At 41.7% G+C, this 24,935-nt stretch overlaps 1 protein-coding gene and 1 non-coding gene across 3 annotated transcripts in view; one reads left to right on the forward strand and one right to left on the reverse strand.

The window, feature by feature from the left end:
- Rhbdd1 (rhomboid domain containing 1) overlaps positions 1 to 24,935 on the reverse strand; it is a 137,544-nt gene that overhangs the window by 94,415 nt on the left and 18,194 nt on the right. The window contains exons 1-3 of one of the 2 annotated variants that reach the window (XM_004662871.2): positions 14,699 to 14,809; positions 12,795 to 13,309; positions 11,378 to 11,510 (exon numbers count right to left, since the gene is read on the reverse strand). In XM_004662871.2, coding sequence (XP_004662928.2) covers positions 11,378 to 11,510; positions 12,795 to 13,227 — 566 coding nt within the window. In that variant the 5' untranslated portion in view covers positions 13,228 to 13,309; positions 14,699 to 14,809. Of the gene's footprint in view, positions 1 to 11,377; positions 11,511 to 12,794; positions 13,310 to 14,698; positions 14,810 to 24,935 lie in introns of those variants that run through there. The other variant, XM_045148125.1, reaches the window with a different exon arrangement.
- Positions 22,104 to 22,210, forward strand: LOC123460354. Its single transcript, XR_006636919.1, has one exon. It is a non-coding gene; the product is annotated as a U6 spliceosomal RNA (small nuclear RNA).

Consider the following 24,935-nt stretch of genomic DNA (forward strand, 5'->3'; position numbering starts at 1 on the left):
AGTCTTCATATTTGCCTACATCTATAAAAGAAAGTGATGCCATTAAAACAAATCTGAATGCACAACCACTCCTTTCACTCTACTGATTCACCATTTCCCACCCACAGCCCACACAGGGCCCTTAGCTCTGCACTGAGTTGGGATCTGATACATTTCCTTACAACCCACTAGAGGTCTCTGGGCTTAGGTGGCAAACATGGTTTCATTTTATCTTCTACTAGGCAGGCCACTCCAGACTCTGGCTTTATTCAGCTAGTATTTACCGAGAAATTATAATGTGCCTAACATTGCTTTAGGCACTTGGGTAAGTAAGGAACAAGATAAATAAGCAGGATCTGTTAACATGTACACTATCTATGTAGACAGTTATATTTTAATAACTTGGCTTTGCTACCATAAGTAATATATTCTAATTACTGAGAATTTGGGGGGAAAGTTTAAAAAATACAATAAAATGTATAAATAATTCTGTAATATGAGGTAGTCACTATTAATATTTTAGTATGTTTCTCTTTAAGGTCTTTTAATATGTCTTGTATTTATTTTGAAGAAAAAAACTGAATGTTAATTATGTAGCTTAGTGATAGAATACTTGAATAGCATGTATGAAGCCTGGGGTTTCACCTCCAACTGCAAAAGAGAGGGGTGAAAATAAAGAGATAGAGCAATAGAGAAAGAGGGGGAGGGAAGAGAGAGAAAAGATGGTTCATATTTTGCATATTAGATCTTCTACACATAAGAAATTCATGTAATAAAGCTCTAGCATTTTCTTCAAGCATCATTAGCTAAACAACTCTTATTTTTCCTGCTGGTTTTGATGTTATTTCATCATGTATGTGGCCGAGTATGTACTAAAATGATGTGTGTGTCTTACAATCAAATAAGTGCCACCATATAAATTACAATTGTGAGAAATAAACCTTGTTACTTATTTGACCTGTGTGTTTATAAATGACTACAATATTAAAATGCTCTCCTCTTGAATTCAGAAGGGAGCAATGTCCATTTAAAAAGAGATAAATTAGAATCAAATTATTTCATCTCTCATATACGCTAATGAGAATCTAACTTTAAATGGAAGGAGTGTTTATGCAGTCTGCAGCCTGTACTCAGCTGGCTATCACAGAATAATTGATGTACTAATGGTTTAAGCTCATGGCACCCACTGTCTTCATTTTGCATAATCTGAACCAAATCTAAATATAAATGGCACAGTCCTCATGTCTATTTAATACCCATGACTTTTAACTAAAATTCACTAAACACTGCAGAGAGGGAAATTAGTCAATATGAAGAACTCTGTTTTAAAATTTTTCTTCTAATACTGAAATAGGAAGAATTAAGTAAAAACATCAAATATATAGACCTATGATTTATCATCTCATTGAGAATGATTAATTATGTAATATTTATGCCCAGTAGTGTCTCTGGGCAACAAAATTCCCAATAGGACAATATATTCTAAGTAGTTCAAATAAACTAAATGGCTTCATACTCTTTATTTTCTTACTGAAAAAAATAGTAAAAAAAAAATCAAGTCAAAATAATTGCTACATTTATAAATTTAAATTTATAGATTAAAAAATATTTTCTGTGAAACACTATTTGGGGCTCTTCAGTTTAATTGGGTCATTTACTGATTTTACATGATAATCCAGGACCTATGACGTTTTCAGTTTTCAAAAAAAATTATTTCTCAAAAATAACCTCTATTCGCCATTATCTATGACATCCAACACAGTACACTGGAAGCTTGCACCTGCTGCCAAGTCACCAGAATTGATCATTAGCAAGCCTGGTTAGTTAAGTACAGATTATGTAGGTGTTATCATCTACACACCAATGATTATATCACAGCATGATGGTCAATTAGTTCCAATCTGAGGAGTGAACCTCATTTCAGGCAACGTTGTGCTCAACTAGAGAAATTGCTTCTTCCTTAATTTTACCTACTGCTGACTCTGTTATCCTAGCTGGCTGTACGGGTAAAGCAGCCCCTAAAACAGGGTCTAACCCACTGTATACATAAACATCTTCCACAGCTCAAGTGCCATGGTTGGTATGGAAATTTCTCATGTGTATTTCTATTTCTGTTTATAGTACATGGATTTTTAAAAGGAACTGCACCAGGCTTATCCAATTACAGAATGTGATATGGATTCATGTTCCTAAAATTAAAACTTGCTTAGAAAGCATGCTATGTGGCTAATTGAACATTGCTTCTAAATCACACAAAGCAAATGAGAGTAAATGTTTATACAGAAATATTCAAAAATGATGTTTCATAACTCTCCATTAAAAACATAAATAAAACCCACTAACTCAGTCAAGAGAAGTTGCTGTGGACTGTGTCTTTGCCAAGTAATATACTGAAATCCTAGTGTCCAATGGGAAAGTGTTTTGAGAGTTAATTAGGTTTAACTGAGTTCTGGGAGGGTGGAGATTTCCCAGCAGGAAAAGTGCCCTTCAAAGAAGTGACACCAGAGTTTGCACATGCTTCCTTGTCCACCTGTTTGACCCCTTTGACTTCACTTCCTTTTCTTATTCTCTCTCCCTCCTTATCTGTCCTTCTCCCCCTCCCCCTCTTCCTTTGCTACATTAGGACACAAGAAGAATGCAGCCAGCAACACAGGCCACAGTAGGAACCAACCATTCTGGCACCTTGATCTTGGACTTTTCACTCCAAAACAATGAAAAGCAAACTTGTACTTTCAATACACAGAATCCATGGCATGTTGTGGCAGCCCATACTGACTAAGCCAGAAGTCTAAAATAACAATAATAATAATAATAATAGAGCATGGCATAGAGTATCTTAGATAGAATCTTGGATCAGAAAAAAGAAGTTAGATAAAAACTGGGGAAATCTGATTAAGGCATGGGCTTTAGTTAATAATGATGAGCCATTATCAGTTTACCAACTGTGACAAATGTACCTGTCATGGACTGGATATGATCCCCCAGAGGGTATGGTTCACCTGACAGTAGTACTACTTTTGGAGTTTCTGTAAGCTTTAGGAGGTGGGGCCTACCTGGAGGAAGTGGCCCCCTAAGGACATGTCCTAGAAGCTTTGCCTTGTCTCGCCCTCCCTATCTCCTTTAAGTTGCTGTGTCAATTATTCTGTCATAGCAGCAAGAAATCAAACACAATGTCACACCAATCTCAAGATAATAGGCAGAACTAGGTGTAAAGTATGTGGGAATTTTCAATATATCTGTGCAAGTATCCTATTAAGGTAAAGTAAAACCATGTGTGCTTGTTTGGATGTGGAATGTCCCCATAGACTCAGTTTGTGGCACTGTTTGGAAAATCTGTATAGGCTTTAGGAGGTGGAGCATTATTGGCAGAGGTGTATTGCTGGAGATGGGCCTTAAGTTGGTACAGTTCGTCTGCACTTGGTGTGTGTGTGTGTGTGTGTGTCTGTTCCTTCTTGCTGATGTCACAGTGTGATACCAGAAGTTTCCTCCTACCATGCTTTTCCTGCCATGACAGACTTTCCCTTAAAACTGTAAGCTAAAAATAAACCCCTTCCTTCCATAGCTGATTCTGGTTGGGTATTGTATTTTATTGGAGAGAGAGAGAAAGAGAAGAGAGTGAGTGAGTATGGGTGCACCAAGGCCTCCTGGCACTGCAAACAAACTTCAGACACATGCAGCACTTTGTGCACCTGGCTTTACGTGGGTACTGCAAAACTGAACCTGGGTCACTAGACTTTCTGGCTTAGCAAGCAAGCAAGCAAGCACTTTTATTTGCTTAGCCATCTCTCTAGTGCCTGGTTGAGTATTTTGTCTCAGCAATGAGAAGACAACTGATAGACCATGTTAGAACAAAATTTATTTAAGATATATATAAGTCCAGAGCTAGAGAGACAGCTTAGCAGTTTAAGGCACTTGCTTGCAAAGCCTGACAGCATGGGTTCAAGTCCCCAGTACCCAAGTAAAGCCAGATGCATAAAGTAGTGCATGCATGTAGAATTCTTTGCAGTGGCAGGAGGTCCTGGCGTGCCCATGCTCGCTCTCACGCTCGCTCGCTCTCTGTCTCTCTCTCTCTCTTTGTCTCTCTCAATTAATAAACATGTTTAAAATGAAAAAAACTCATTAAACCACCATAAGAAGTTTAAAAGTCACCTAAGTCTTTAATCTTTACCCCAAACAAATCATTTTATCATTTCCTTTTTGATATAGATGATTTACTGTTTTTATTCATGGAACTTATCTTTATCCATTAACATTAGCAAAGGAGAAACTCTCCACAAGTTACTATTTACAGAAACTAAAAGTGTGCTATGTACTTAAGACCTCTTAGTACACATAATCTAACAAGAACCCCTGGTATTTATTATCAGCAACTTATTAGCATTGGCCAATCACAACATCTGGAAAATATTTAGGGGACACAGACAAATCACAGAAAAGGAAATACGGCTAAAAAAAACAGAAAAATGTCCATTTCATTAGCAAAAGAATTGGAAAAAAGCAAATGAATATTTTTGGTTCCAAAATCTTCAAGAGAATAATGACAAGGAACAAGTGAGCCCTTTCACATGTGGCTAGCCAACTACAAACTTAACAGAAAGCAAGGTGACAGGCAGCATGAACAAAGCACAGTGAATGTAGCTCAGCCGCTTAACCAAAGCACAGGTGTGGGAGCCAAGACTTGCAAATAAGACTGACAGACATATTCTCATGTAATGTGAAAGACCGTACTACAGGTAAAGTTAATGAATGAGAAAACAAGTTCAAGAGTCCAAAACAGAACGTGGAAAGCCACTAAAGCTGGGGCTTTTGGAGATGTGTGGTTACAGCATGCACAGTGAAAACACCACAGAAAATACAACTGTGTCCATGGTGCGGACGAGGGAGCGCATGATAGCACTTCTACAGGCAGGAAAGGAGGAAAGAGTCTTTCTTCATCAGACATGTACACACTTCACGCTTCCCCATTGAATATGTTCTTTCAGGTAGAACAAAAATAAGCATACTTAAAAGAACTGCATTCTTTTAAGTATGCTTATTTTTATAGTTTAAGGGGAGTGGAAATACATAAATGGATATCCAAGAAAGCAGAGCTAATATGAACCCAACATGGCTCAGGGAAACTTGTGGAAGAGGGGGCAGAAAGAATGACACAGCCACACATTGGGTCATGACATGCAGAGACATTTCCTCCTACCCAAAACTAAAGGCCAATAACCCAACAATGCATGGCCCATATACCCCAACAAGGAGGGTCCTTGTGGAGGGGGGAGGGGAGGGAGGAGGCTTACAATGGTACCAACTTGACTGTATTCACTGACTACAACTATAAAAATAAATAAATAAATAAATTCCCCTACTTCACAAATCTGCTGAGGACAGTCTTAGTGTATTGACTTAAGCATGTTTCCAGGAAACAAACCGGTAGATAATTATCATTCTATTATGCTTGCCCTCTAAGCTGAAAAGTAGAATGAAATAGCATCTGTAGATACAGAGACAAATTATATGCCCCTACCATATGAACAGAATGAGGTTTAGAAGCATCCTCTCCTTGGACAACAAATGAATGTGTACAAGGCCATAAAACTGTCAAGAAAGGTACTGGAAACTGAAATAACTTCTGGAAAACTGAGGCAAGCCTGAATGCCAGGCAGCAATTCTGTCCTGACAGTGAGCTGCCATGTATCCAGACCCAGCACTGAGGAGAGCAAAATGCCTCTGGCCACTTGTCAAAAAGCTTTCTCTACAAATTAGGATGACTTCAAACGTCAATGGATTGACTTATTTATCACCTCTTTGTGTTTAGAAACTCTCAATAATTCAATATCCATTGTTTTATTTCCTAGGAAGCTATTGAAAACTTTTACATTTCAAAAATCTTAAAAAGAAATGTGACACTTGCATTTTGAGGAAATGGATTTACTTTTAAACCTGTTTCCCCTTTGGTCTAGATAACCCTTACATTTTCAAAGGGCTGCCTTAATGACTTCCCTTATAACTGAATGACTGCCATTAGCATCTCTGGTGTAGGTAAAAGGGAAATCTGTCCCACGTACATTCCCATATACAGACAAATGTCCGAGAGTTGGCACAGTTATTAGTCAACCTCATGAACACACAGTCCTTGTTCTAACAAAGCACAATTGCTTAGAACTCTGTGGCCATAGCCTGTTCTTACTGTTACATCAACACCCTGGCAGCTGAACTCTCTCTTTCACTGAACACAATGAGCAGCACTGGCCCTACACATGCCTTTTAAACTCTAGTTTACTGTTCTGAAGCTGAGCAGTTCCCAAATTTTCATACTGGGTCTCACATAAAAATTTATTTTAGGATTATCTCATGTAATATACATATAGCTGAAGCCACAGTTCTTTGAAATAAAACTATTCTTACCACATGTGACACTGCTATATTTTGTTTTATTTATTTATTTATCAGTTAATTTTTTGAGACAGGCTCTCTACTATCTCAGGTCGGCCTCAAATTCAAGATCCTCCTGCCGCAGCCTCAGGTCTGCTGGTACAGACGTGCACACAATGTCCAGCTCCTGATTCTGCACCTTCATAAGGTGTACCACACACACAGTGGCAATCATTACCTTCAACCTGCTGCTTGCTCACTCACCATCCCCAGGTCACTGAGGACCTTACACTTTGATCGCACTTTCCCCCTTTCAGTCCATCTGTGGTCATGACTGCATCTGCAGAATGAGTCCTCCACAGTGAAGTGGCATAGAACAACAACTACGTCAGCCTCGGATTCTGTGGGTCAGGAATTTAGGAAGATCACCAAGACTGGCCTCTGGTCCACAGCGTCCATAACAACAGGATAAAAACCTGGGCGTGGTGGCACACGTCTTTAATCCCAGCACTTGGGAGGCAGAGGTAGGCAGACTGCCATGAGTTTGAGGCCACCCTGAGACTACACAGTGGATTCCAGGTTAGCCTGGGCTAGAGCAAGACCATACCTCGAAAAATGGAAAAATAAACAACAACAACAAAAAAATGAGTCTGGGCTGGCTTCATGGCTTTATCTTCAGATCACGTGCGCACGCACCTGGCACTGACTGATTACTGGGTCACTCTCTCGGCATGGGTGGGGCCAGGAGGAGACACACTTCTCTCTTGGACTCCAGGAACAAGTAATTCATCTCATAACAGTGGGAAAAAAAGGCTTGTTCCAGGACTTAAGTGATACTCATGCTGGATTCTATTATCAGTGAGTCACAAATCTGCCCAGTGTAAAGGTAAGAGCCGCAGACTCCACCTCTTGGGGAGCAGCAGTTTAGTTCTAAAAAGAACAGGAAGGGCAGGAGATGCCCTACAGTCATCCCTCTGGAGTAACTCGTTCAATCTGAATCTAATGAAGCTTTTAGACCTTTCCGGTTCCAGAAATTCCAGGGCTAGTGGGCACTTGCTCTCACTAACCAGTTTCTAGTGGGAGCATGACTACTATCAGATGTCAGCAAGGAAAACCCAAAGCTGCCGAGCTATTCCAAACAATCTACCAGTGCCCACACATAGCCATGGCCTGCTTAATCGGTGTTTGTGAGAGGCTTAAGAGCATTTTAAATCTATTTTCATTTAGAATGAGAAAAAAAAAAATCACAGAACAGCAAAGAGGGTGAGGAGTAGAACTTAACAGAACAAATAAACAACAGTTGACTTAATAATGTGAAAAAGAAATTAGGTATGATTTCTCTCAGGGACATTGCATTCTTCCAGTAATTTATTTCACTATTAAAAACAATGCATTTATAAAGCACCTTGACTTTCTTTTTGACCCCTTAAAATGGACTTATCAAACAAACAAAGGTTGTGAAATTCTTACTTTACTGACTGGGAAAATGTGGCTCAGAGAGGCTACATGATTCGACCATGGTCTCATAGCTAGTATGTTCGTGCTGGTTCTCTCACCCTAGACCTCTAACCTCTAGGTTGGTCACTATTTTTCTCCCTAGATACCCTCTCTTAGAAGAAGCTGCAGAGTTTTGCGATCTGGGTTGGAAAACTGAACTGGCCATCAGAGCCCCCTCCTCCCATGCACAGAATGCTGCTGGATGAGAAGTAGGAAGTGGCAAGAACCCAGGCTGTGTGGGAGAGTGGCATCTCCAGGGGCCTGCACGCCCTCTCCTGGACCACGTCAAGGGCAGGACCGCTTCTGGGAATAGCACCTATCAAGGTCCCAGGACCAAGAAGCAGTGATGGGACAGGAGTGAGACTGAGCAGTGGCTGAAATGAAGACAGTAAAGACTAATAAAAGTAAAAGTGCCCACCAGTGAGTGTGGTTACTTCACTCTGATTGTCAAGTTCACCCTTCACAGTGTCTGCTGGCTATAGGCAGGGGCAGAGGAGCCTTTCTTTCATAATACTCCGTAACTGAGCTATTGCCAATTTTGTGGCTTATAAACCCAGAGATCCACCAAATGTTTGCTTTGGCAGCTTTTTATTTTTCCCTTCCTAAGGGGCACCCAAATAATTCTATGAAAAGCAGGCTTTGTTCTAAGGACCCACAGTATTTCCCCAGTGAAATGCTAATTGGCAGCCATCAGGAGGATGACAATGCAAAGTGAGGAGCACTCTAGATGTTCCCATTCTCCCAAGAGCCACCTCCAAGAAGCTCTGTCTCCAGAGCAGTGTTCAGCTTGGTCTTTTCTTTTTTTTTTCTTTTTTTTTTTTTTTTCAAGATAGGGTCTCACTCTAGCCCAGGCTGGCCTCGAACTCAAGGTGATCCTCCTACCTCTGCCTCCCAAGTGCTGGGATTAAAGGCATGCACCACCACGCCTGACTTGGCATGGTCTTTATTTGGACACATGCCTAAGTAGATGCTCAGATGTTACATGTTTATCAATCAAAACAGTCAACTCGTAAAAATCCAAAAGATTCTCTCTTTCACATTTCAAAGGCAGGAAGCTTCACTGAATTCCTAGGCTTGAAACTAGGTCCCTATACACAGAATGAACATATTAGTCAATGATCCCTTTTCCATGTAAAGTGGAGACCCTAAGGAAACAGTGATGAGCTTTTCAGAAATGGCTACAAGATAATATTAAAGGCACAGAAGTTTTTCAGTGGGCTCATTACAGTGTAAGAGTTCAAGTACCAGAGGGAGTGATGTTCATATGAATGTTGGGTGTTGCCAGTCACAGACAAGAACCTATAGTCCACACGGAAAACAAGTCACATCAGGCAAGTGAGGAGAGCTATGAATGACAAAGTAGAGAGCAGGTTGTTCAGTTAAGAGACAGACATTACTGGACCTAGTCACGAGTAACACTATGATTATAAATAAGTGGTGTTCAGTGCCAAGTAGCTGTCATCGACAGACTAGCTGCCAATGGATGCCTAGGACAGAGAATTCACATTAAGGAAGGACTGGGGGAGTGGGTGGGGAGAATACTCTGTGGGTAAGAGTGCTTGCAGCACAAGTCTAAGGACCTGAGTTCAATCCTTGCCCACATAAAATGCCACAGTCATGGCCACACTCTACTGTTCCCCAGGGCTGGGAACCCAGACCTGCACACTCCCAGGCACTGTGTCAGGGTGAAGCAGGAGGATCTCAGGGCTCACTGGTCAGCCAGTCCAACTGAAAAACTGAGCTCCAGGCTCAGTGAGAGGCTGTGTTGGGGAAATGAGGCAGAAAAATGATAGTGTAGGATAAACATCCTCCCCTGGCCTCTGCACACAGGCACACACATTTGCATGCACACCACATACTACATACATATATCACACAAAGAATTTTACAGTGATTTGCACACAGCACAATAAGATTTTCAAATGAAGTACAGCATCTAACAGTCACACAGTCAAAACCAAAATAAAAGCTTCTAACTTTTTTTAATTTGGGAGGAAAAAAAAAAAAAAAAGAGGAGGAAGAAACTCCTCTTTTCCTGAATCTTCCTGAAATCTTGCCCTTCTGTAGATGGTGCCCAGGTCTTTGCAGACAAAGTAAATAAACCAACCAAAGGAGATTTCTGGTTGCCTAAAGCAGAATGTGTGAAGTGAGGGAGGTGAAGGACATGGTGGAACATACAAAACAATTCATTCTCCATTATCTAAACAAAGCAAAGAAAGAAAGCAAAGCTGGTGAGTGTGTTCCTGGGGAGAGCTACCAGGGCAGGAATCCAGCAGTAGTTCTACCGTGGCATGTAGGTAAACCCTGCAACCTCCAAGTTTCCATGCCCTTACCTGCCCAGGAACACACCTGTCAGATCAGACGTGGACAGAAGCCCTCAGGGCCCTTGAGTTCCTCAGAGGACCCCTTGAAGGCACCACATCAACAAGGGAGTACAGGGAATAGCACCCAGGCTTCCTCGCAACCCAGCATGGTTCAGAGGTCATCAATCCTGAGTTTATTGTTGTATTGTTCATGAAACACATAGTTCAGGTAGGTATTGAACTTGCAATCTTCCTGCTTGGCTTCCCCAGGGCTGGGAACCCAGACCTGCACCACTGCACTGGGTAGAGTTCGTCTACTTTCTATCTACGGTTGTGAGAAAAGGCTCTTGTAGGAAGAGTGACATCCCAAGCTGGGGACATGGCTCAGTGAGTAGGGCTTGCTCTGCGGGTGTGAGGACCTGAGTGTGGAGCCCAGCACCATGACGGTGGGCTCAGTGGCAAATGCCTGTGATCCTGGTGCTTGGGAGTCAAGGAAAGGACCATCCTTAGGAATTACTGACTGGCTAGTCCAGTGAATTGGTGAGCTCCTGGTTCACTGAGAGACTCTGCCTTATGAATAAGGTGAGAGCAATTAAGTAATATACCCAGTGTCAGACTCTGGCCTCCCTAGTCACACACATGCATATGAACATGCATGCATGCAAACTACACTCACGTAAAATTTTAAAACAGAGTTTTATTACAAGACAATTGCTAACCAAAATGGTATAAAAGCATCCAGGGAACCTTGGCCTGTTATCCTTATATGCATCTATGTCTTTACAATAGTGTTATTAGGATTAACTACAGACTGGTTAATACTGATCCTCAAATCTATATGTTATGATCTCATTTCTCGTTACAAGGTGAAGAACTGGAAACTCAGAAGAGACAGGTACCCCAAAGTACATAGCTTGGCAGCCAACAGGAATGTCTGATACTAAAGTCATGAAACTCAAATTTGTCTTTATAATTAGAAATAAACATCACTATTAAAAAACGTTGTGATTAATTAATGTTTTGTGAGACAGGTCTTTCTATGTAGCCCAGAGTGGTCTCAAACTCACAATCTTCCTACCTCGCCCAAATGAGTCCTGGATTGCAGGCTTGCCCCACCTATCAGCCCAGGACAAAAAAAAAAAAAAAAAAAACCACTTTGTACTCCATTGTTACTATGAGTGCTTCTCCATGAAGAACATCAAGTTCTTGGTTTTTACGAAAGAGAAAACACTTACCCTGGGGTGAAGAAATGAATCGCCACAAGTTCTGCCCAACACGCAAATCTGTTGGGGACAGGGAAGCCCAGGACGCTGACAAAGCCTCCAGGGCAATAATGGTTGTTCAGAACTTTCAAGGCAAACAAAACACCTAAAAGAGGACAGAGGACACATGCACATACATCAACAATCTGATCAACATGTACAAAGAAAACTAAATACATATGAAAATGATTAATTACATCCCACTTTTTGCTTAGAAACATGCTCTATTCCTCACAACCCAATATGTGTTTAAAAAAATTGTTCAAGTTGATGTTTCTTAACATGGAAATTCAAATGATCTTTCAGTGTGCTACCAAATATATGACCTAAAAATAGTAGTAAGACACTAATTACCAATAGTATCAAATGCCCCTGAACTGTGTGCTCTTTAAAACAGCTAATTTGATGTTAAATTCCTATAACTCAACAAACACACACCAGTCACGTGTTCTCTTGTACACTTTGTGGAGACACTAAAGGCATGGGAGAAGTTTCTTTCTTCCGCAATGACATGCATTAGGAAGCATTTTGGAGGAAGTGGGAAGTATGGCCAGGAAGTAGAAGAAAGGATTACATTTCCTTGTTTCAGAATTAGTGCTCTCCCACAGTCACATTCTAATATTTAGAACACCCAATTTCAGCCTCGATGGCAATTTCAGGCCCATGAAATATATGTAAAATTATAACTTTTGGAGGAGGAAAGGTGAGAGACAGTGCGCCAAATGAAAGCATAAGTGGATTCCAAGTCCAGCTCTACTACTTGCTAGCTGTGTGAACTTACACTTGTTACCTTACTACAAGACAGCTGCATCTTATCTACAATACCAGAAGCCACCGCCCAGTGGATCTGCTTAATGCTGATGAATGACCATCAGGTATACTGGGAGGCAAGGGCTTTGAGCCCTCCTCATCTCAAGTAGGGCACACACAGCCAAGACTTCACATGCCCTGGGACGCCTTCTGAGCCTTGACTTCTACTGTCCTTTGCTGTCTATGTAAGAAATCCACTTGCCTCATGGAACCTGCTGTTCAGAAGTACATTATATACCTCATCACACTCAGATAGGTTGGTAACAATGTACAGTGAGCCCACTCCACAGACATACTGCTCTTTTTTTTTGTGAATTCCCTATCACAAATATACCTGAGTTCCTCTGTGGCCCTACCAAGAGAAAGCCAGGCATGCTTGCTATCCTGCAAAACCACCCACTACCAGCCCTCGTCCGCCTGCCACAGAAGAAGGTACAACAGGAAAATGGCGTACTTCCTGTGATCACGTAAGTCTGCCCTCAACCACGAAGGATTCAATCCCCTTCCCAACCAGGGAAGTACTCAGTCGCACCTCCCTCACGGCCTTCATTTATACTGCTCAGAATCCTGACTGACTTACCTGAGAAACCTACAGCACAATTCCTTCTGAAGTCAGGCTCATCCATCAGTTCAGCAACTGCCAACTCCAAGAGCAGATAGACCACCCCAGTGAGTAAGGAGAAGGTGGCGATGATGTAGGCAAACCATCGACTTCCCAGTCTTCTCTCCAGATGTATTCCTTTCCAGAGCATGGACACCATGTTAAAGTACAGATGCCAATCGTCAGCATGGTGAAGAGGAGAGAGCAGCAGACGCTGCCAGTCTTTTTGATGGAAGCACTTCTCCACACTGAGGCAGGCACTGTACAGGGACTTCAAGGGATACAGAAAGAACCAGACATTGACAGCCAGAGTTGCTAGAGTGACGGGTGGTATGTTGTTGATCCCAACGTGGAAGATCTGGGAAAGGAGCAGCAGGAGCCCGGCATTGATCCCTCTTGACCTGCGATGCATGGCTAGATATCAGAACAACAGCCCAGGGATGGGAAATGTGGCTGCGCTTTAGGAATCCAAGGAAGTATATGGACAGCTGCACCTAAAAAATATAAAGGCAAAAGTCCATCAATCAGGAATTAGTACACTGATGAGACACTCACTTAAAGATGACCTCACGCTGACATATTTGACTTCTCATTCCAAGAGAAATAGGTATTTTAGTGTCTTCCAGATTAACACTCAGGATGCTAGCTGGTACTCTTGCTTCATTTTACATTCTAAAATTGAAATCTTATCCCAGAAAGATGCCAGTGAACCAGCTAAAGGACGGCTTTCTCTGACCAATATGTCATCACATCATGAACTTACAACTAATTTTCCTTATTAAAAAAAAAAGTCTTTGGACTAGTGTTGAGACCAGGCTGTGTCCTGCTCTAAAGGTTGTCAGATTGTTTCCTGTCCTAAGTCAAAGCGGTGTTCAGACTGTGCCCTGCATTAAGTTAACTGAATGTGTAGGATGTGCCTTGCTCCAAGTTAACAGTGGATTGTCAGGCTGTGTGCTGCTCTAAGCTAACAGGAGTGTTCTAAGTGTGCCTTGTCCTGAGAATCCATATTTTACACACAGCACCGTCTCCATCTTAAAGACAGACGATAACACTATACCTAAGTTAACAGGTGATCTGTACCTGGGTGGACAGGTGAATGGTACCATCTGTCCAGCACCAGTCATGCAGCACAAACTGATAAATGACTTATGCCAGAGTAGAAAGGATACCCCTCTATAAATTTATCATATGAATGGAGACTGTATGGGCATGTGGTTGTATTAATCCTATCAAGAAAACCAGGCCCAATAACTTATGGATACATCAGACTAAGAAGAGTCTAACTTCTTCACCTGGACCCAATAAAAAAGTGGACAACTGCCACTAGTATGGTGCTGCCCCCATCAACCTGTCATCTGACCACCCCGCGTGTGCACCAACAAACACCCCACCTGTTAGGAGCGTCATCTCAGCTCAACCCCTGTGGACAAAGCCTACTCAGTTGTCAGCTGCCTGTCTGCCTGTCTGCCTGTCCACCTGATGGCCGTCCTTTCATTCGTTCTATCCTTCACCAGGACCCAGGTAGACCATGCACCTCCATACACTTCTCATGCCACAGCTCAGCCCAGAGCCTGGAGCCTGACTGTCTGGCAGGAGCAGCAGCTCCTCAAGCTTCTCTTTGTCTATCAATGCAGGGACATCCATTTCTAGCAGTGTTAATGCTGTGGCCTCTCAGTCTTCTTAGAAATTCTTTGTCTCTTTAACCCTATGTAATTGCTCTGTTGCACACAATGTACGTGCACACATGCACACACTTATTCCATGATCTGATGATTAATATTTAGTAACTGAGACTGGAATAAAAGAACCTCTGTTTGATTTGGTCAGGACTGTCAAGAAAATCAAAATTTTCTGGCAAAGTGCTGCCATCAAAACCACCATACCTTGTGAATTTATTGTTCTCCAATAATTTCTGACTGGACAGACACAAGTGTGCTGGTCTTTGTCACAGAGTACTCATGACAGCTGGGGAAGCAGCTCAGTTGGGAAAGTGCCTGCCACAGAAGATGGAGGACACACGCTCAGATTTCTGAACTCACATAAAAACCAGCACCAAGGGATCCTAGATACAAGGATCCCTAGAGCTTGACGGATAGCTTGCCTAGCCTAATCAGTGAGTTCTGGGTTGAGGGAACTCTGTCTCAAAACATAAGATGGAGATTGTTGCAGTCAGGTTCACATTGCTGACAGAAATCACCCGATCAAGAGCAGCTTGTGGGGAAAGCCGTTTATTTTGGCTTGCAGGCTCGAGGGGAAGCTCCATGATGGCAGGGAAAACAGTGGCATGAGCAGAGGGTGGACATCATCTCCTGACCAACATAAGGTGGACTAGCAATAGGAGAGTGTGCCAAACACTGGCAAGGGTACACTGGCTATACCCATAAGCCCATCCTCCTCCAGGAGGTGTTAATTCCCAAATGTCCATCAGCTAGGAACCTAGCATTCAGAACACCTAAGTTTATGGGGGACATCTGAATCAAACCACCACAGAGATCAATAGAGAGACACTTGATGTCAATTTCTGACCTCCATACATACTCACCCCTGTGTTCTCACATGCATATGAGCATGCTTACACATATACACACCCCACATATGCAAATCAAAATTCTTAAAACTATAGCATGATGAAAAGCATACAAAGATAGTATGTAAATATCAAATAGTTTTATTCAAAATTCTGCCTAAGACTCTATTCTTGCCATAATTTTTATCAGAAACATTCAAAATGCCAATAAACAGGATTTATGATTAAAAGTGGTTCATATTGCCGGATATTAGCTTCCTAAATTTTCACTAGTTTTTAAATTGCTCACTGTGCCAAAACTTATATTAAAACAGTCCTTGTTTTTAGAAGTCTCACTTACCAACAAGAAGTGAACCAATGACCACCACAGGGAGGAGCCCAGAACACAGGCGCACAGTTCTGCCCAGGACGGTGACAGGACTGCGGTCCTCGTGTGTGAGGGCGAGAGCGGCAAGGAGGAGTCCCAGTCCTCGTGTGTGAGGGCAGAGAGGGGCAAGGAGGAGTCCCAGTCCTCGTGTGTGAGGGCAGAGAGGGGCAAGGAGGAGTCCCAGTCCTCGTGTGTGAGGGCAGAGAGGGGCAAGGAGGAGTCCCAGTCCTCGTGTGTGAGGGCAGAGAGCGGCACGGAGGAGTCCCAGGGTCATGGTTCTCTTCTCCATGCAGAGAAACTGGAATTACCGTGACAGGGGTGATGCTACATGAACCCTAGACCTAGAGCTCAGATGCACTGTAGGCTTCTGTCTCTCAAAACCCCATCAGATGACCATGGGAGCAAGGCTTGGCTACCGTACTAGATAACGGGAGGAAGACACATGATCCAGTCACAGTCGCCCTGATGTGGCTGGCCACCTGACCTCCAGAAGCAAAGCTATCTAGCTCAGTGCAGACATGTTGGCCACCTGATCTCCAGAAGCAAAGCTATCTAGCTCAGTGCAGACATGTAGCTCAGATGAGCTAACGTGCTGACTCAGAATGGTGAGCTAAGCAAGCACCCACCCAGTGACTTCAACACCTTTTGGAGGAATTATGCAGTTTTGTTTTCTTGGATTTCGGGTCATAACCATACAGGAAGACTACAATCTGCCCAGTGCTTTGGTTTCTGAAAAGTAAATTATTCTTTCCCACAGAGTAATGATTCCCCCATCCCTTTATTTCTTAGTGTTTATGTGTAGTATATGGTGTGTATGTGTGCACGCAAGAGTGCAGAGCAGAGGACAACCTCAGGTGTCCTCTTCTATTGTTTTTCCACCTTAGTTCCTGGAGACAGAGTCTCTCATTGACCCTGGAACTTGTTATTTGTTTGTTACAATGGCTGACTAATGAGCCCAGCAATCTTCCTGTCTCTGTCCTTCAGCACTGGGGTCACAGGTGTACATGGCCACGGCGCGTGTGTGTGTGTGTGTGTGTGTGTGTGTGTGTGGTATGGGGTGTGTGTGGTATGGTGTGTGTATGTATGTGTGGTATGTGTGTGTGGTATATGCAAGTATGAGTACAGATGCACGCACCCTGTGCAAGTTTACAGAGGCTAGAGAACGTCATATGCTCTCCTCTGCCTACTGCTTACCCACTTATTTCCTCAGGATGGAGTCTCTGAATGCACAGCTGTGGGTTTTCACGCACTCTAGCAATGCTCCAGTCTCTACGGACATGCATGGCCACGCTGAGCTAATGTGGACCCTGGGGAAATCAAACTCAAGCGGTATCAGGCCCTCATGCTTGCTGCAAGTGCTCTTACCCACTGAGCTACCTCCCCAGCCCCACAATCTGATTTTTTACCTGAGTTCTGGGCATCAAACTCAGGTCCTCATGCTTGCACAGCAAATAGCCACCGAGTCATCTCCAGCCCTAGCTGGTTCTTCTTTCATCCCACATTTAATAAATACTTGTCACATGCCAAATACATGCCCGTCCCTGTGACAGGAGCTGCAGTCACAACAGAGCTCAGAACGTGCACATGCCCAGCACCTAGTGTTCATTTCCTCATTGAAGAAAATGAAAAGTACTGGCTTATGGACATCACAAGAACAAAGCATGAATCCTCACTGGATACACATATAATACAAATGTTTACAGAGCCATGGCCAAAGTGAGAAAAGCATACTATTGTTTGGGCTTTACTTTCACCAAAGCCAGTAGAGCATCTGAGTGGGGAGACATAAGCATTGGGTTCTAAGTAGTACAGATAAATCAGTCCTATTTTATAACAAATCTACAGAACAATTTCTTTCCTGATAAGTCATCAAGTTAGCCAACCATGGTGAGGGAAAACAAACAGACTGGATCAACAACAATCACTTCAGATTCTGCTCCCTACACTACACGGCACATATAGTTCAAACACATCCTAGTGGGATAAATGCAAGGTGATGTGGGAGAATGCAAGAGTCCACCATGACATACCAGACCCTTATCCCTAGTGGGGTAAAAAATAATAATAATAAGGTGATGTGGAAGACAGTCAAATACATTTGAGAAACACTGTTCAGCTGATCCAAATCTTACCAATTATTTCTATTGACCTATTCCTTCCTCTAGGGCCACCACTCTGGTCTAAGCTACTAGCTTAACTTGCTTGATTACAAAAATCTTCCTGGATTCTCCACTTCCTTTGTTACACCAGCTCATCATTTTCCTCCAATGCCTCATGCACTCTTGTGTAAAGCTGAAGGTGAGTTTCTTAACACTAAGCCTTCAATAGCTTACCATTATGGTGAGACTAAAGTACAAACCTCTCATCATAACTAAGCTTGTGCTAACCCCAGTGCCTCACACACCTCTGTTCGCACTTCACCAGTGTGTTCCAATCACTGTGCTCCCATATCACAAGAGCTTCACAAGTACAGCACATGGCAGAGGCCAGGAATCACCTTATCCAGTGTAATCACCACAGTTTCCAGAGTGAATGCATAGTGATTGGCACCTGGCCCATGCTCATGAAGTCTTTCCCAGATGGCTCGAGACTGGGACTAACTGAGAAGGTCTGAACACCTCAGTGGTCACCCGGGAGGGTACGTCCTGCACACGTACTCACTTCTCCTGCAGCACTACATGCATTATTCTAGTCAGCATGATTTTGTTCCACACTATAGCATTTATGCCAACTTTATAGAAACAAACCCATGATTCCTTTAAAATGTACTAAAGAATTGCTTTGCCAGAACGACTTGACAAACACAATAGCATTTTAATTATGTAGTAATATACACCAGATATCACTATATCAAGACTGTGGCAGAGAGAAATGGAAGATTTCTTGAAGCAGTGATAGGAAAATTAGCCCTATTTACTTTTAATGAGAAATTAAAAATTAAACAGGTATGTAATAAGAAAAACTGAGCATCTAGAACAAACAAAGAAACTGAATTCATAACTTGGGAAAGCAATGTGTCTCGAGGGGGGAAGCAAGGAGTAAAAAGGAAAAGAAACTAATTACAATGATTTTTCTATTCCCCTTGCAAAGCAGAAAATATTTCATCATTATCATTTATCCAAGGCAGTATATATGTCAATTTTCAGATTTAAATGTTCAATAAGAATTGTGACCATTAAATTGCAAGAACACCAGCTGTAAATTTGATTCCCAATTTGGTGTCTTATACTAACCAAATTAACTTCACAAACACAGACACTCTAAGAGTCTTAATGGGATTAATCAAATGCTACTCTAAAGACATGCTTCACTATTACTGTAAGTGCAACAAATCCTAAAGCTATTCACTGAAATCTTCTTAAATAGTGAGCAAGCAAAGGTTTACTCTTACATATCTGAGAAAGATTAATGTTAAACCATTTCATTTTAATAGTTTTGATAAATTTCATTAAACAGCTTTATGTATTTCAGAATGCACACAAAATCATAGGGAGGACTGGAGAGATGGCTTAGCAGATAAGGCACTTGCCTGCGAAGCCTAAGGCCCAGGTTCAATTCCCTAGTACTTATGTAAGCCAGATGCACAAGGTAGCACATGCATCTGGAGTTCATTTGCAATGGCCAGAGGCCCTGGCACACCCATTCTGCCTCTTTCTCTCACTCTTCTCTCTCAAATAAATGAATTTTTTAAAAAAAAAAAGTAATAGGGAAGAATGTAATCACTAACAAGCATTATCAAAGGCCTATTGTCCCCCATGTACAATACACTGTACTGGCTTTATAAAGGTTATCCTTTGAGTTTCAAAAATAGATACAATCCACTAGGTGTGGTGGCACACACCTTGAATCCCAGCATTCAAGAAGCATAGGTAGGAGGACTACCGTAAATTCAAGGCCCTGACATGACATAGTGCATTCCAGGTTAGCCTGGGCTACAGTGAAACCCTACCTTGGGAATAAAAAAAAAAAAGAAAGGAAAAAAAAATAGATACAATCCACATAATATACACACTCTTGAAATACACAATTCTGTGGTTTTTACCATATTCACAGGTTCTATAATCATCACCAATATTAGATCCAGAATTTTCATGACCTCAAAGAGACCCTGGGCTGGAAAGATGGCTCAGCAGTTAAGGTGCTTGCTGTCAAAATCTAACACACATTCAGTTCCCCAATACCCAGGTAGTACCCGATGTACACGGTGGCACATGCTTATGGAGCTTGTCTGCAGTGGCTGGAGACCTTGGTGTGCCCACGCTCTCCTCTGCTGAACACAGTGGTGCATGTCTTTAATCCCAGCACTCTAAAGACAGAGACAGGAGGATCACTGTGAGTATGAGGCCAGCCTGAGACTACATAGTGAATTCCAGGTCAGCCTGGGCCAGAGTGAGAACCTATCTAAAAAAAAAAAAATTTTTAAAAAATGCCATATCCATGAACAGTCACATATCCTCTTATCCTCCAGCCTCTGACAACGATCTACCTGATTGTATCTCTAAGAATCTGCTTATTCTGGACAGACAGACATACACACACACACACACACACACACACACACACATGTATGTATATATACATACATACACACACATATATATACACACACATATATATATATATGTATGTATGTATGTATGTATATATACACACACACAAACACACACACACACACACATATATGTGTGTGTGATTAATAATACACGGCTTTGTGTCAGCTTCCTTTCCTTAACACAATGTAATAGAGCAAGGGTCAATACTTGTTTTCCTTTTATGGTCAAGTAATACTTTGTTGTGTAGATACACCATATTTTCGTTCTCAGTGATCAGCTGTTTCCACCACAATGAGCAATGCTCTTAGGATCATGAGTGCACAAGTCTCTGTATGAACACTGACACTCAGATCTCGTGGACACCTAGGAGTGGAATTATTGGGTTATTTGGTAACTCTGTATTAACTTTTTGAAAACTTGACAAATTACTTTTCAAATTACGGTATCATTACATCCTTTTGCAGCGCATAAAGGTTCCCATTTCATCATATCCTCAAAAATAGTTGCTTTTTGCTATCCTTCTCATTTTAGCTCCCCTAGTAAGTATGAAGTAGTATTGTTGTCTGTTTCCCCAATAGCTAATACTGACAAAACACTCAAGTTTTTTAAAATTTATTTGAGAGAGAGAATAGACATGCCAGGGCTTTGAACTGCTACAAACAAACTCCAGACACATGTGCCACCTTGTGTATCTGGCTTACGTGGGTCCTCAGGAATTGAACCTAGGTCCTTTGGCTTTGCAAGCAAGTGCCCTAATTGCTAAGCCATTTATTTCTCTAGCCCCAAACACTCAAATTTAATTGCTTAAAATACAATATAAACAAGCATGTTCACAGGTACGCAGATAAGAGTACATGGACCATCCCCAACCCCTGACCCTCAAGAAACGACTTCAGCTCAGGTGAAAAGAAACTTCAAAAAGCTAAAATCACAAAGAAGCCAACCAGATAAGGTGCAGAAATTGTAGCTCCAGTGTGGCTCAGGCCAGCACACCAGATACTGAATAATCACTTGGAAAAAACAGAGAGCTGGTATGTCTTATTACTGCAAGCAGTGGAAAAATGCAATGGGAAACCAGTTAAATATACATAAGCATACATACAAAACACTACATGCATTCTTCCCCTCTTCTGCTTAGCACATGGGGTCTGCTTTCTCTGGGAAAGAATAAACTAAAGGGGAGCATCTCTCTCACTCATGGGGCTCAGAAACTGATCACTCGTGGTTTTTCAAGTTCAAACTTACCAACCATTTCCTCTACTTCTTTTTGTGGAGCCACACAATGATAAAGATCTTTTATCATTTCCTTTTCCTCTAATAAGACCTGTTAGTATAGTTTTACTTTTCTAAAAAGATGTTGCATTTCTTAGGCCCCAGAAGACCCCAAATGAAATGTAGATATCCAAGTTATTTCTGAAAATTAAAAAAGGTATAGCACAAAACATACTTGCCTTTAGTGTAAAATACAAATTTGTTAACTGAATGCTTGCAAAGTGGTTTCCCTTTCAAATCTGTAAATGCATTTCAAAAACATCTACCATATGTAAAACAGTTTCATAAATAACATGTAAACCATGCCTTTAAATTTAATATTTAAATACTAAGTATAATAGCAGATGGTATGGCTCCACATCATTACACCATGTTAGTTTACCAGAATGCTTCATCTACCTAAGTTGATTAGTAAACAGGGAGTCCTAGGGTACAGACTGCAGTCTTCATCAGACAGCATAGTCATTTGATGACAAGTTGTACAAAACTTCACAAATTTTTTTCTGGCCATCTAAATATGTTAAGTGGCTCCGTGAGCTATACTAATGATAAAATCAAAAGGAATCAGAGTGCTCGCTTTGGCAGCACATGTACTAAAATTGGAACGATACAGAGAAGATTAGCATGGCCCCTGCGCAAGGATGACATGCAAATTGGTGAAGCATTCCATATTTTTTCCTTATGAACCGGATACCAGCACAACGGGGAAGGAAATCAACACAGAGAAAAATCAACTCCTACCAAATCAGAGAGCCAGAGCCCCAGAGGCCCCCAACACCTCATCACTGAAGCAGACCAAAAGTGAACCCAACATGGCTCAGGGAAATTTTGCGGAAGAGGGGGCGGAAAGAATGTCAGAGCCACATGTTGGGTCATGATATGCAGAGACATTTATCATACCAACAACTGTGGGCTAACTCCACAATGCATAACCCATTTACATCAACAAGGAGTGGCCAATGGGGAGGGGGCAGGTCATGGATGAGCCTAATAATGGTACCAAACTGCCTGTATTTGCTGTATAGAAAACTAATAAAAATAAAAAAGGACATCAGAGTAGGGTTCTGTTTTCTTACTTCCCATTAAAGAAATATAAAGAAATGAAGATAATCAAATGAATGAAAACTGACTTCATGAATAAAATATGAAAGCTGGAATCAAATTATATAAAGAAGGTAATGGGAATCCAGTCTATGAATATTATGACACTCCCAGTAATTACATTCTAGTGTCTATTCATAGAAATAACTACAACTTACATTCTACTACAGAGAAATTGGAAACTTAGAGCATTTTTTTCCTTTAAAGGCTGCTGAGGTCTTTAATACAATGGTTCTCCAAACCCATATGCTTCAGCATTACAACCACAATAAGAAACTGTCTCAGAAGCTAGGAGTGGTGGTGCACGCCTTTAATCCCAGCACTCGGGAGGCAGAGGTAGGACGATTGCCATGAGTTCAAGGCCACCCTGAGATGACAGAGTTAATTCCAGGTCAGCCTGGACCAGAGTGATACCCTACCTCAAAAAGCAACAAAAAAAGAACAAAACAGAAACTGTCTCGGGGTGATGAGATGGATTAGCACTTAATGGAGCTTGCTTGCAAAGCCTGATAGCCTGGGCTTCATCCCTCAATAAGGCACATGTATCTGGGGTTTGTATGCAGTGGCAGGAGGCCCTGGCGTACCCATACTCACTCTCTTTTTCTGCCTCTCTCTGTTCTCTATCTCTCTCCTTTCTCTAACAAGTAAAAATATTTTTAAATATTTAAATATCCTTGCCCCTCTCTGCCCTCACACACGAGGACTGTCTCACCCATTTTGGCTCACCCATTAGTCTATCTGACAATGGCAACAGGCTACTTCTTTTTTGGGGGGGGTGGTGTTTGTTTTGATTTTGTTTGTTTGTTTGTTTTTGTTTTTGAGGTAGGGCCTCACTCTAGCTCAGGCTAGCCTGGAATTCACTATGTAGTTCCAGGGTGGCCTTGAACTTCTACCTGTCCTGAGTGTGCTACCTTACCCAGCTCCAGCGGCTGCTTCTGACTTTCAGTGAGAAAACACAGTTTCTCCCTTCCTGCAGTCATCCAAAATAAAAACTTTCCCATCCCTCAGCGGGACAATGTCTAATTTTCATAACAGACTGCCTTAACAGGAACCATGGGGAAGTAATGCATAGGTAGAATACACTAATTCTGGGGAGTGAAGACTTGAGACAATTAAATGGACATAAGAAATAGCACCGGGAAAAGCTCCAGACAAGAAAGCAATTATTAATAATAGTATGTTATATGGTGACCCAATCCACAAAACCTTGCACTTTCTTCACAATCTACTTATTCAATGCCTGACTAAATCTGTCTCATTTCATGACGCCTCCTCTCCTACAATCCATCCAATGTCTTTATGAGCTTGATTGTCAAAAGTCTGAATAGCGTCCTGGTTAAAAGAACAGATGCTACAAATGAAAGAGCTGAGCTGAAAGTCTGGAGTAAATGCTTAGAAGCTGTATGATTTAAGATTTTTTTTTTAATCTATACCTAAATTTGTCAGTTATACAGCAGGTCCTCAACAATAAAGATCTGCCCTCTAGAATTGATACCAACATGCAACAATGCTTAGAACAATGCCAGGAACATGAGAACTACTTCAGCACCAGATGATACCATATTTTTATTCACATCATCATCTACTTCAAGCTGAAATATCTAGAGATTGAGTGATTATAGTAACTATGCACCTTTTACTAACAACTAACATCCATGCAGTTTCAAAACAGTTAAGTATAAATTTGCTTCATTTTACTTAGTTCTCACAACCATATGAAGATATTAGAATATTATCTAGTAGCTGGTCTATCTCACGCTTACTATGCAAGTCATAATTTCCTGCTACCCACCCTGAAGCATGCTCTACAGAAGAGCCCAGGAAAGGTGAGCTTCTGCCCTGGAGACCTTGAGGATGCCAAAATAAATGTCAGGCCTCACCTTTCGCTGTCCAAGGTGCTTACTAAGCAAGGCCATCTACTTACGTGGACAATTCCAAGGGCCATCTCACCAACTTATGCCTTGTCCTGAGAAGTTGTGCAGGGTTGCTTTGCATAGAAATAACTGGTGTGAGCAGAGGGATATGGCACAGAAAGAAAACTCTTTGGGTGAATTGCTGCACATTCCAATTGTTTGAGAGATTACAACCTTTCAGATTGGGCTAGCTGACCTGTACTGGGGCAACAAAAGAATGTAGACTCTTTTGGAAGGGCCTGAGTGCTCAAGAAGTGTCCTGTTCTTCAAAATCTGCTTTATTCTCCCCTGGCTTAACAAACAGGGCACCCTACCTGGTATTGTGGAGCATAAGAAATGCTGGAAAGAGGGTCATTGAGTTTGCAACACGGTCTTGTGTTTTGGAAA

This window comes from Jaculus jaculus, chromosome 4 (genome assembly GCF_020740685.1).
Source record: "Jaculus jaculus isolate mJacJac1 chromosome 4, mJacJac1.mat.Y.cur, whole genome shotgun sequence".
NCBI classification, from domain to species: Eukaryota; Metazoa; Chordata; class Mammalia; order Rodentia; family Dipodidae; genus Jaculus; species Jaculus jaculus.